Source organism: Polyodon spathula, chromosome 2, assembly GCF_017654505.1.
Source record: "Polyodon spathula isolate WHYD16114869_AA chromosome 2, ASM1765450v1, whole genome shotgun sequence".
NCBI lineage: Eukaryota > Metazoa > Chordata > Actinopteri > Acipenseriformes > Polyodontidae > Polyodon > Polyodon spathula.
Window position 1 is genome coordinate 35,278,669 of NC_054535.1, and position 12,270 is coordinate 35,290,938.

General features: G+C 38.9%; 2 protein-coding genes across 5 annotated transcripts in view; one reads left to right on the forward strand and one right to left on the reverse strand.

Moving 5' to 3' along the window:
- LOC121295686 (rap1 GTPase-GDP dissociation stimulator 1) overlaps positions 1 to 12,270 on the forward strand; it is a 74,538-nt gene that overhangs the window by 41,671 nt on the left and 20,597 nt on the right. For 2 of the 3 annotated variants that reach the window (XM_041220653.1, XM_041220661.1), the window contains exon 5: positions 7,494 to 7,640. The exons of the other annotated variant lie outside the window; for it this stretch is intronic. In XM_041220653.1, the coding sequence (XP_041076587.1) occupies positions 7,494 to 7,640 (147 nt within the window). The remainder of the gene's footprint in view (positions 1 to 7,493; positions 7,641 to 12,270) is intronic. 3 annotated transcript variants of the gene reach the window in all.
- LOC121295701 (tetraspanin-5-like) overlaps positions 3,540 to 12,270 on the reverse strand; it is an 85,844-nt gene continuing 77,113 nt past the window's right edge. The window contains exons 10-11 of one of the 2 annotated variants that reach the window (XR_005946963.1): positions 4,158 to 4,254; positions 3,540 to 3,907 (exon numbers count right to left, since the gene is read on the reverse strand). The gene's annotated coding sequence lies outside the window, so the exon portion shown is untranslated. Of the gene's footprint in view, positions 3,908 to 3,982; positions 4,255 to 12,270 lie in introns of those variants that run through there. The other variant, XM_041220696.1, reaches the window with a different exon arrangement.

Genomic DNA, 12,270 nt, shown 5'->3' on the forward strand with positions numbered 1-12,270 from the left:
CTCAATCGATAACATACAGTACTTTCCTCCAAAAGCATTAACAAAACACAGCCTCCATGCTGCCGGCACACAAACCTAACACATGTTGTGTAATGCTGGCCCGAGTTCAGTGGTTTGTTTAAACAGGGAGTGCACTCACTTCAGTAATGAAAGGAGTGTGTGTACAACAAACAACCGCAGCGAGTGCAGTTTGTTAATGCAAACACTGAGATTAGCCATAACAAATTAGCTAAGCAATGGATTTGTATCCTTTTGCTTTTATGCTGAATTGAATCAATTCCGTTATTTTGATTCAAACACTTATCTGATGTGAGAGATCTCCAGTAACTTAAAATCCTAGAGGGTTTAAGTGTTTTCACCTTTGTGATTACAGGAGCCAGAAAACTGGTCTCTTGCTAAGAATGGGGAGGCTAAAACAGTAGTTGTGCCAGTAATCTGTGAGCTAATTGCATCTTTTCAATGTATTAGCTGCTTGACAGTTTTCAGTTAATCGAGAAAGGAGAGTGCAGTTGCTATATACGCTGTGCCACAGTCTTTACTGTATGTGTGTGTCCAAGTCATTTGAGTCCTTCCTCTAAATACCATGAGTTGGCATTATTGGTTCAAAACTTAAAATGGTATTGCTGACTGCTTGTCTGGTCTCTATGATCATGCAGACTTGGGGGCCTGTCTCCCTGGCTGTTGAAGAGGGCAGCTGTCTTGAACATGAGAGATCTTACCCCAGTTGGTCTAGGAGCAAAGCAAGGAGAGGCACCAGCTGTGATAGAACCTGCAGCTGCTCTTGTTTCTGGCCATACTCAAACATTGGCCCTATTAGACCAAAACCTTTTGACAGGTTTACTGCAGGATTCTGATGTGAAATAGGCCTACATATTAAAAGTGACTGTTCATCCTATATACATTTCCGTGTTTTGCTTTAGTGAGCCTGGTTTGAAAGCATTTGCACTCTAACATACAGTACATAAATCACCCTGGCAGTTGTCCACAGAAATGTGACCTGCTGTCAAGAATAGAAGAGTTGTCTATTAAATTAGACCTGATTTATTCTTGGGATAATTCAAAATAATCAAGCATGTTTTTCACCTCAGTCAGTTACTTTTTTTTTTTTTTTTCTCAAGTTTTGAAACCAATGTCATTTTGTGAAACTGCATAATTTCTTTTAGGGGGCTTTTATATTGGTTGACTGTTGGTATTTTGGTTCTCTAAATGATTGCAATACAAGTTGACAGTCTGTGACCGACAGCTCTCAACTGAGGCAGTAAAGGGGATAGAATTATTTTAAGTTTACACGAGTCACCGTCTCGCAAAGCCTCTTGAAATGGTCATAAAGGACACGTTAGTCCTTCCAGCATTTTTTATTGTTTTGAAATTCAAAAAGGAGACTGTTTTAATCTGCCTGCATAGAGGCATTAACAGATGCAGTATGTACTAATTGCAAGGTTGAAATAACATCCCTTTTGAATTAAAGGGATAATTTCAATCCAAAGATTTTATTCAATATTATTTATGTGGACAAAATCTAAGTTGTTACAAATTACCTATTGGATACTCCAAAAAGGAGCAACATTTCAAATCAGAATTGTTCCAAAACACACTTAACAAGAAGAGTCACATTTGTGTATGTCTAGGGAGTACTCTTTACATACTGAAATGAACTGATAAATACCTTGTTCCAGTGGAAATCAAAACAACCTTAGACTCGGACGCTGAATATCAGTTTTTCAGCTTTGTCTTTGGGGATCCTGCCCCATTCTTCAGTCACTGCAGTACCAAGCTATCTGATGTCACATGGTGGGTTACAACACTGACAAACACAACTTACTAGAAGGTCCCAAATGTTTTTTTTATGGGATTAAGGTCCAGATTCCTGATTAATATAAACCATGACCATTCTGGCAGTATGACAACAGGCATTATCATAAGCTCTACGTACTCAAACAACTCGATCAATCGTGGACAGTTAAAATCTTGATTCATCAGTGAACATAACAGATGCCCAATGGCGAAGCTGACGGTTCTGGTGTTTCTCATTTTGTTCACTTATGTTGACTCCAGTTGCTGTTCTGAAGTCGATACTGATCCCATGTGCAATGGGGTGGCGATTCCTCACTGGCATGTTGTGTAGATCTCAAGCATTGCATGACGTGGTACGTGAAATAGTAGCAGCAACACAGCAGCTAATCGCAGATATCAGGCTTAAAGAGCATGGAAAACAAGAGAGAACGGGTGGGTCTTGAGAGTTGATTTAAAGCGAGCGACGGTAGGAGCATCACGCACCAAAGCTGGGAGAGAGTTCCAAAGAGTCAGAGTCATGAAGCTAAACGAGCGTTCTCCAAGTGTGGTGCACTTTTGTTTGGGGATAACAAGCATCAGAGTCGGAGGACCTCACCTTGAGAGTAGGGACATAGCAGGTCAGCAGGTTTAGGAGGTACTTGGGACCTGTGTGATGAAGGGCATTGGAGGTGAGTAGGAGTTTTGAAAATAATCCTGAAATTCACAGGTAGCCAGTGCAGCTGGGCAAGACAGGGGGTGATGTGATCACGTTTTTAACATCTGGTAAGCATCCTGTCAGCGTTATTCTGGACTAGCTGCAGTCGGTTTATGGTGCATATCGGGAGACCTCCATATAAAGAGTTTCAGTAGTCAAGTCGAGAAGAGACAAAAGCATGACAAAGTATCTGCACATCTGGGAGGGAAAGGTAGGGACGGACTTTGGAGATGTTTCGAAGATGGTAGAAGAAAGATTTGACCATGGAAGAAATGCGGGCATCAAAGGAGAGGTTACTGTCAAGAAGTACACCAAGGCTTAGTACTGTGAATTACGTTACTTTTAATCCTAGCTATGACCCAAAGACAATGCATGTCCGCCCTCCACTCAGTCGCTGGAACAAGGAGGAAACCCGGGCATTAATGAGTATATTTAGTGACTTTGATGTGTTGAGCCAGCTCAATTGCCCAAAACAGCGTAACAAGCATGTGTACCAACAGGTGGTTGATGGCCTCTCAGAAAGAGGTATAGAGTGCGTCCAACAAGGACAAATTTAAAAAATTGAAACAGTCTTGCCTGCAGGAACGAGCGAGGTGCCATTCGTGAGAAGGAGGACGGTCCCGGTTTCGGTTCTGGGAAGAGATGGACTGTTTATTGGGGCAGCGCCCAGTGGCAGTTGCAGCTGCCCACTTAATTGACACCTCCCAGTAAGCTGCATCTGAAGAAGGTAACATCTTGTTGTGTGTACATGTACATTCAATAACTTGCTTTGCTGTTACTTAAAAGTAATTATGATACTTTTTATTGTATTACGTTATTACTGCTCCACTAGTTCTGACTGTGTAGAACTAGTGGAGCAGTAATAACCCTAACCCTAACCCCCCCCCCCCATCAGAGGACAATCTATCCTTTGTCCAGTTTACTCTCCAAACAGTAGCTCCCGTACCAGGGGAGGAAGACATACCCCACAACTGTAAAATACTGCATGTAAATAAACACAGACAAAATAACATTTCAAATGAACATATTGATTGTGTTTTATTTGTTTGCATCATTGATATTTAACACAACATTTAAAATCAAGAAAGGAGAGAGTCTCTGACAGCATGAACCTCCTCAGATTGCTGGTGTCCAGTTGAAACTTGCACGCCGTTTTGTTCTTGACACATGTTGTGCAGGATACAGCAGACAGTGGCAATTTTAGGATCAAACTCATGTTGCACTTCAGACCGTATCCGCCACCTCCCTTTTAAGTGCCCAAAAGCCTGTTCAGCCACTGCCCATACTCGCCCAAGTGTGGTGTTGAATGCTGTCAGCCAACCGGACAGGTAGGGTTTCATAAGGCAGGGAAGCAGGAGATATGCAGCATCACTGACTAGATATAAGGGCACACCTTGATCCCCCTATATGCTGTATTGCCTGAATGAAAGGGGAATATAGATTTCTATCGTAAAAAGGATGTGAAATGTATGCAAAATTTGCATTTTGAGCCATTACTGTCAGCCATTAATATTGAGTGCTTGTTTTGAAACTACAGCATTAAAAACAAACGCTGTTAAGTAAGGAATAATATGAGGAAAATGTAAAATCTCGACACTGTCTTTAATTGTAGACATAACTGAGTAGCCTATTTCCATTAAGAATATATTAATCCCTTAGAAATACTAACCTGCGGAACTGTGTGTTGTTGCATGTACACTCCTGAAGACCTGAACGCCGCAGCATCATGTGCAGATCCTGGCATGCCACACAAGATGTTTCTAAACCTTTGAAATAAAGGAACAAGACACATCAAAATGATTTAAATAAACACTATTTTAAAACATTATGGATTTGTGACTTCATAAGGTACTTTACATGAAAAGTAATAAGGTGTTCCTTGCAGAAATCTTGTCAAGACCACAAATATATAAATATACCTGTAACACACAAATAAAGTAATATTCATGAAATTTACCATCCACTACTGATTGGAGAATGAAGGATGCCTAGTACTTCCTGTGGAGGTAATCTCAGATAGTGCCATGGTGCTTTGATGGGAGTGTGGGTAGCATCAATCATACCCATTACTTGGGGTAACCTGTGCTTTTCACCAACTCTCAGAGCAATGCTTTTTGCTTCAGTTACATCTGACATAGCTGTATACGTGTTGCAGTGCCTCTGAACAAGGGAGTTGACAAACGTGTAAATACAGGAATGAACTGTGGTTTTGTGCACCCCAAACACATTGCCAACTACCCTGTACTCAGATGAGGATGCCAGCCTATACAGAGCAATCGCCACTCTCTTTTTTTCCACTGGCACAGTAGGCCGTACGTAATTCCTTTTTTGCTGCATATCTTCCTTTACCAGTTCCACTAAAATGCTGAATGTTGCCCTGATGACGCAAAAGGACTCTATCCACTGCAGATCTGTGAAAGAGTAATGCAGCACAACCTCTTCCCACCAGCAAGATGGACCAGCCATTGGCAATAAATAACAAGGCATAAGGATTTGCTGGTAGAGGATGTTTGGAGATTCAAGCTCCCGAAACAAGGGAAAACGCACACTCTTCCCAATGTGTGGCACAGAGCTTTAGAATCCTACGTCTCTGCCTGTTTTCAGCCATGCTGAGCTGCAATACCTGTGTTGGTCAATTTCATTTTATACTTCCCGTTTCATTTTTAATGAATGAGTCGTAAGATAAATTAGTTGAAACTGGATTCAAGAGCAGTAAAACACGTTATTAACCAACCAGGTACAAGATATTTTGCTTTATTACAGCAGCTTAGATTCACTCGGGTACCAGTTCTCTGCGCATGGAAACCATATTTACACAAAATTTCACTAGTAATCTTCAAAAACAGCACAAGTATTTTATGCATAGCTAATTCACATACCAGCCCCCACCTTTCCCATTCATTTGCATGACGTCAGGTGAAAAGCCTGGTTTACGTGAGTAAAATGAACTGAGCAAGTGGAAACCAAAAAAAGCATTTTACATTACATTTTTCTCAAGCAAATTTCTCAAGCTAAAAAAAACAAATATGGAAACTCCGCCACTGACAGTAGAATGCCATTGTCTTTCATTCAAAAAAATATTGGATTACATTTTTCTGACCCTGTGAGAATAAACCTCTATCTTTCTCTAAAACATTTGAAAAGTTTTAGGGACTACATACTTAATTTTTGTTAAACATTGTGTAAATAGTACCCAGAGCCTTCCATCTGTGTCTACCAACAAGCCATCCTAGATGATGGTGCTCTAGCGTACAGGGCTTGCAATAAGATCTCAACCCAGCCCCTTGATGTATGAGCACACTGGCTCTTGACTGATGTGACCTTCAGATGTTGATCTCTTGCATTAAGACTAGAACTGCTGCTGAACTTGCGGTAGCAGCCCTCCAGGAGAATTTGCTATTTGGGATGCTGTAATCATGACGGAATGCTTTGGAAAAACAAGGCCAAAGGTCTAGCCAAACAATATTAATTGATGGTAAAATCTAACCTCTGAATGTGTTGGATAAAGGGGTTACTATGGATCTCTCACAAACTTTCGTCAATAGATACTTAAAATTGTCTGCTGTTGACAATATCTCTTGTAGAACAGCCATATCTGTTATTTCTTGGCTTTGTGTTCCCTGTTATCTTAATTCTGTGTGAGGAGAAAAAAAAAAAAAAAAAGATTTTCCAAAAGTGCCACCTCCCTGTTCCATCCTGTGCAGCAGTTCTTGACATAATGTAAAATGGAAATAGCATCTGCCTCTGGTTATATACAAATGCCTAAAAACATTGCTCAGTCTTGCTGTATGTTTTTTTTTTTTTGTTTGTTTTGTTTTTTTTGTTTCAGGTAATTGCTACTATTGTGGCAGTCAGCCAATGTCTCTGCTTATATAATGGAAATAGAAATACAAATTGCGCTGAAGTGCTAATCTTTTATTAGTAAGACTTCACAGCTTATATATGGTCTCTGCATTTGTTTTACATTTTATTATTCTGGGAGATTAATGTAGTGTTTTCAGGCAGAGGAGGATTTGCAATGTGATGTCCAATACATGATATTACATCAAAAAGGAAAAATATATTTTTACTTGAATTGTTTGTTTTGTTTTATTTTAATTTCCCCTTGACTATGAATTGTATTGCCTAAGATTTGCCTGTAATTTTTTTTTTTTTTTTCAATTAATAATATGATTAAACTGTTAGATACTGAGGTAAAGCTTCTATGATTCTCATTTAGCTCAGAACTGGCTATAGTGAATGGAAGTCCATTTGCTCAGATGCCAAAGTACTGCCAGGGGTAGTGTGATTAAGGCCAAGGGAACACCCACCAAAACATGGAATATACATTTAGTTGCATTGACATGGTAATCTGTTAATTTTTTTTTTTCCAGCAGTTTTTAATATATTTTCTAGGTCTTGTAAATTTGGTGTAGGGTGATGCATTTAATTTAATTAAATTGTTACTTCTATTTTTATTATTATTATTATTATTATTATTATTATTATTATTATTATTATTATTATTATTAGTAGTAGTAGTAGTAGTAGTAAATACAGCTATGGCTAAAAGTTTTCCATTACCCTATAGATTTTAACAAGTTTTGCTTCATAACATCGAATGAAACCTGCTGAATAATGTTAACATATTGAATTACATACCGCTTTGTAGTTTTCCATATACCTAACAGAAAACGGACAATGATTTAAAAATGTGACATTTCAAAATATATGATGAAATATTGTACTACTATTATGGATTCAGTTTTTTTTTTATTTTGTATAATGTTTCAATCATAAAATTCTAGGTGATGCAAAGCTTTTGGTCATAGCTATACATCTGAAAAATGACATGCTGTAGCAGTTTAACCATAACTTCTTGCCAAGACTAAGAATTGCTAGATAAATGTAACCTGATGCACTATTCATGATCACTAATGTATTTCCTATATCTAATATTATTATTATTATTATTATTATTATTTTAGAGGTGTTTTTCCTTTTACTTTAACTCTTTGTTTTCCAGATGAGGGCAGGAGTGCAGTTGACCGTGCTGGGGGTGCACAGATAATAGCTGACCACATAAGGTCGCTATCCCAAAATACAGACCCAGCCAATCAGAAGCTCTTGACTGTCTTTTGTGGCATGCTGATGAACTATAGCAATGATAATGGTAATAAACAACACTGTATAAGAGATATTTCGGTTCGACCAACAGATGCTGTTTCTTCTGAGAAGTGTTTTTATTAAGAATCCCATTCAAAGTGAACTATCAAAGTCGTGTCTGGTATGAGACCATGTCTGGTATCTTAATGCTGTCTTTAATGTTAACCCCTTCCCCATTACAAACTGAAGCAATCGTCCATTTGAAGTAATATCTACTTTCAGAAAAGTAGATACTGTAGATGGCTCAAGAAATAGTCATTGGCTGCTTTGTAGGGCCATCAAAAGTATTAAGAGAGGTGATGGTCAAGGCTCCCGAGTGGCGCATCCAGTAAATGTGGTCCACGCGGATGTGCCCTATAGCCTGGAGATCACAAGTTCGAATCCAGGCTATGTCACTGCCGACCGTGACCAGGAGCTCCTAGGGGGTGGCGCTCAATTGGCCAAGCGCCGCCCAGGGGAAGGGAAGGCTAGGTCAGCCATGGTGCCCTCAGCTCACCACGCACCAGCGACCCCTGTGGTCTGGCCGGGCTCCTGCGGGCTTGCCTGTAAGCTACCCAGGGCTGCGTTGTCCTCTGACGCTGTATCTCTGAGGTGGCTGCATGGTTAGTCTACAGTGTGTAAAGAAGCGGTCGGCTGACGGCACACGCTTCGGAGGACAGCGTGTGAACGTCTTCGCCGCTCCTGAGTAGTGGTGAGCTGAGCCTAAAAAATAATTAGGCACGACTAAATTGGGGAGATAATAATAAAACATAATAATTGGCGACGACTACATTTATTAAAAAAAAAATACTCATTTTGGTTTTGCTCAATGCTTTTCTATGGTGGAAAGGGTTAAGAATCTTCTCCACTCTCTGTCCTGTTCTGTCAACTGTTGTCCTGAACATTTACCTGTACTGTCACCGATTGCTTGGCCTAAAGAGGTTACTGGAGCCTTCCTTTTTTTGACCTTCAGCTTAGTGATGTTGTTTTTTTTTTTAATTAGGCTGAATTGTCAGCAGCTGTACAAGTAGTAAACTCTATTAAACTTACATAATCTATGTTCGGCTGTATGCTGTAAATTGATCGTCAAACCCGAATTTGTCATATTGGGTTATACAGAGATTGATTAGTATTGCTAGAATTTAAGCAGGCTACCTTCTGATTTCTCTTGGGTGTAAATTATAAATACTGGAGATGTCAAAATAACATCTTAAACAACATTTTATCAAATGGCTTGAATATATTAAATGCCGTTGTTGGAAAAAGAATAGAAGAAGAGTAGTAATCATTGCCTAGCGGCTCACCACCTATGAAGATCGAAGTATGTCTGGGGTCAGCTGCTTTGAAAATGAACAGCCAAGGACTTAAGGTGTTGGATCTTAATAATGAGGGGACCGTATAAAAAAAATAATAATCTTGATTTCAGATTTTCAAAAATTTGTTATAAAAGTTACATTCATTACACAGTAATTCCAGACTACAGTTTGTATAATAAAGCAGTGAGGAGTGTTGACAGGTTGATTGATATGAGTGACATTCTGCATGACTGCCTCCTTGACTGTCTGGGTTCAGCTGACGCACTGAGACTTCGGAGACGTTAAAACTAGTGTTGATAAGAGACACCAGCAGTGCATTTGGAGGAATAAAAAATACAGGTGCAAGGTACTAGTGAAACTAGGGTCCAAAGTGATTTAAAACAGTAGCTTTACTTACTAAAGTGTATAAAACATGTAAGTAAGCAGGTATATCTGTAGTTTCTTTTTTTGTAGTTTTACTCTACAGGAAAAAAATACATTTAAACCGCAGTATAAAAAATAACCTATATCCTATTCATAAAGCAGTTTTTCCCACCAATTTGTACAGCAGCTTCTAAAGACAAAGAATAGGAACAGTTTTGCACTGGTGGAAGGATACATTCAATAAAACTAAATTTAATCTGTCTCTTCTAGTAATGTATTAGTCATGTGTTGCTCTTATTAAAGAAACATCATTTCACACATTCCAGCTATTGTAGGGACAGTACGGTATCCCAGGGATGTAGCCCCTAACTGTTTAACCAACCTGGCAATTAAAATTCAATGTGTGCATGCTTTTCCCATGTTCCCACTGAATGCAACGTTAGTGTCCTGCCCCTGACACACTCACAGGTTTAGCAGTAGGTACCAGTGATTACTGCACTCCAGTTTCAGCTGTCTTGTTTCAGGAAGGCTCCTTGGTTTATGGGAAGTAGTTGATTTTGTTAACATTAGTGGACAAGTGAAAAGACAATGAACTTGGATTTGTATTATTTTTCTGCTGGTTATTTGAAGTAAGTTCAGTCCGGATTGGTAGGCCCATCTATATTACATTTGTTGACTTTCACTGAACACTTTTGCATATTATTGGCTCCGATTTAACTTATTTTTTGTCTACTAATTAATCTTTATGTCTTTATTTCATCATGCTTCTAAGTATAGCTTAATTCCTTGTCTGACTGCAGTATTTTCACATTGCAGCTAGTGTGGCCTCCCAGGTGTAGTTGAGGAGGTATATCCCTCGGCTGTGCTCAATTTCGAAGATACGTTTAAGCGGGATACAAAAAAGAAACCCTATGAACTTGATTCATACTGAAGTCGGTTACCACTGAAGCTGCAGGGATACAAGGTGACATGCATTGATAATTGAATTAAAGACAAAGTCGGGATGCCAATGGACAAATCTTATTATAGCTCTTGATAATTTGATACCTAAAAAACACATATAATGGAAAAGAACAAGAACCATCTAGTTGTAGTGAACACTGCACTGGCACCCTTGGACTTCTTACTGAATCGTTGCATTTGCTTTGTGTAAACTTGCATGTGTTTAATACAAACTTAATAAAAATAACCCCAATGGCTTTCTGGTTGAGAGCACAGGGCACTTTAAATAACCACATTAAATGAAGTTTTAAATGCTATGGTATTGGTTACAATCAGTACAATATCTCCTGCCATCGCCAGCATATCGGGGTATTTGTGTTGCTATTGCTTATTAGATTTTAAAAAATCATACTTAATAGCATGGAATCAGCTATCCTATATGTATTTCCTGAAACTCAAATGAGTCTCCAAAAGAAGTCTCTCACATTTTTTATCAGATTATGCAGAAGCAGCCTGAATGGATTTTTATTTTATTTTTTTCCTATTAACTGGAAGATCTGAAAGTGTTTTATTGCTTTATTTAAAACAAAACCAAAAAAAAGTGCCTCAGAAGTAGTCAGTGCTTTATTATTAAGTTGTGAGGCTTATGAAATACATTTTTTTATGTGTCTTATTCAAAGCTCAAAATTAGGTCCTGCACAGCCCAAATTCTCTGCATAAAGAAGTATACCAATATTAGCCCGTACGCACAGTCAAATCAGAATCTGGGAACATCCTGAGGCGCCTGTTTATATGTAAATCATCTATAACTATAGAACAAAATCACTTGCAATCAGGGGATGTGTAAAGTATGTATGTACATACAGTATGTACATTAACATGAATACTAGATCTTGTGGATGGAAGTGATTTGTTTTAACCACTGACTGTATATCAGTAACAATTTTGCATTTACACTATCTTTTGTTTTTATTCTAATAGTTCATGTTAAATCTAACAAGGCTGCATTCTATGATTCTCAGTCACAGACTTCCAGAACTGTTAACGTCAAATACTCCATTTATACTTCTCTCACTAAAGCTACTCGTTTTTCCACGTAAACTATTTACTTAACTGAAGAAAACATTTTATTTGGGTAGCATTCCCTTAGGTTTCTGTTTTCTTAGTTTTCTTTTTTTCCCCCTCAGTTTCCCTTTCCCCTTTTTTTAATTATGACTGTTATGCCACTCCTGTCTGGCAGTGACATTTACCAGGAGAGAAGAAACTGGAACAGCTGCAGGATCACCCAAAGCCACTGTCTACCAGTGCAGGCTTCTGGGTCAGTGGGAGTGCATATAGCCAAACCAGTGAGGGATTGCCAAGTGACCCACCGCTATCACAATCACTGTTAATACTTGGCATCCTCTTTCATCTAAAACCAACCCAGCCGCCTGGCACGCCAGTTTGCAGTAGATGAATGCAACCACTGGGGCAACCAATGAAATTGATACTACCTGTTAATTAATCAAAACTGGTTAGAAAAATTTAGGCTAGGTGGCACAATTGGGTAATGCACAAAGAGGATTCAAACACTGGCTATCAGAATTAGTGTTTGGTCTTCAGTCCACACCTGCAGTGGCTTCAAAACCAGCAGACAATTGACCATCTTCTGTAGGCAGTCTCAAAAAAGGGGGGCAAAGAGTCTGAACTGCACCTTCACCCCTAAGAGGACCGACAATGACACTGCTTTGGTGTCTGCTCTGTGGTAAATGGAGAGGGCTTCCATCTTCAGTGTTGCCAGCACCTTTCTTGGGTGCCACAGTTCATCACAAACTTAAAAGAAGTGCATGTAGTACATAGATAAACAAGGAAACTAAAGTCTAGATTCTTACGCTACGTTAGTATTGTTTTCAATAGTCAAGTTGATTTAAAAAAGCAGCAGAGGGTCCACTAAACAACCATCATGTAATTTTTCTAGGCAAATAATTTCTCATAAAGCTGAATGATCTATTTTTACCTTCCTGCTGTGTTTGTAAGAAATCGCTATGCTTGCATTTC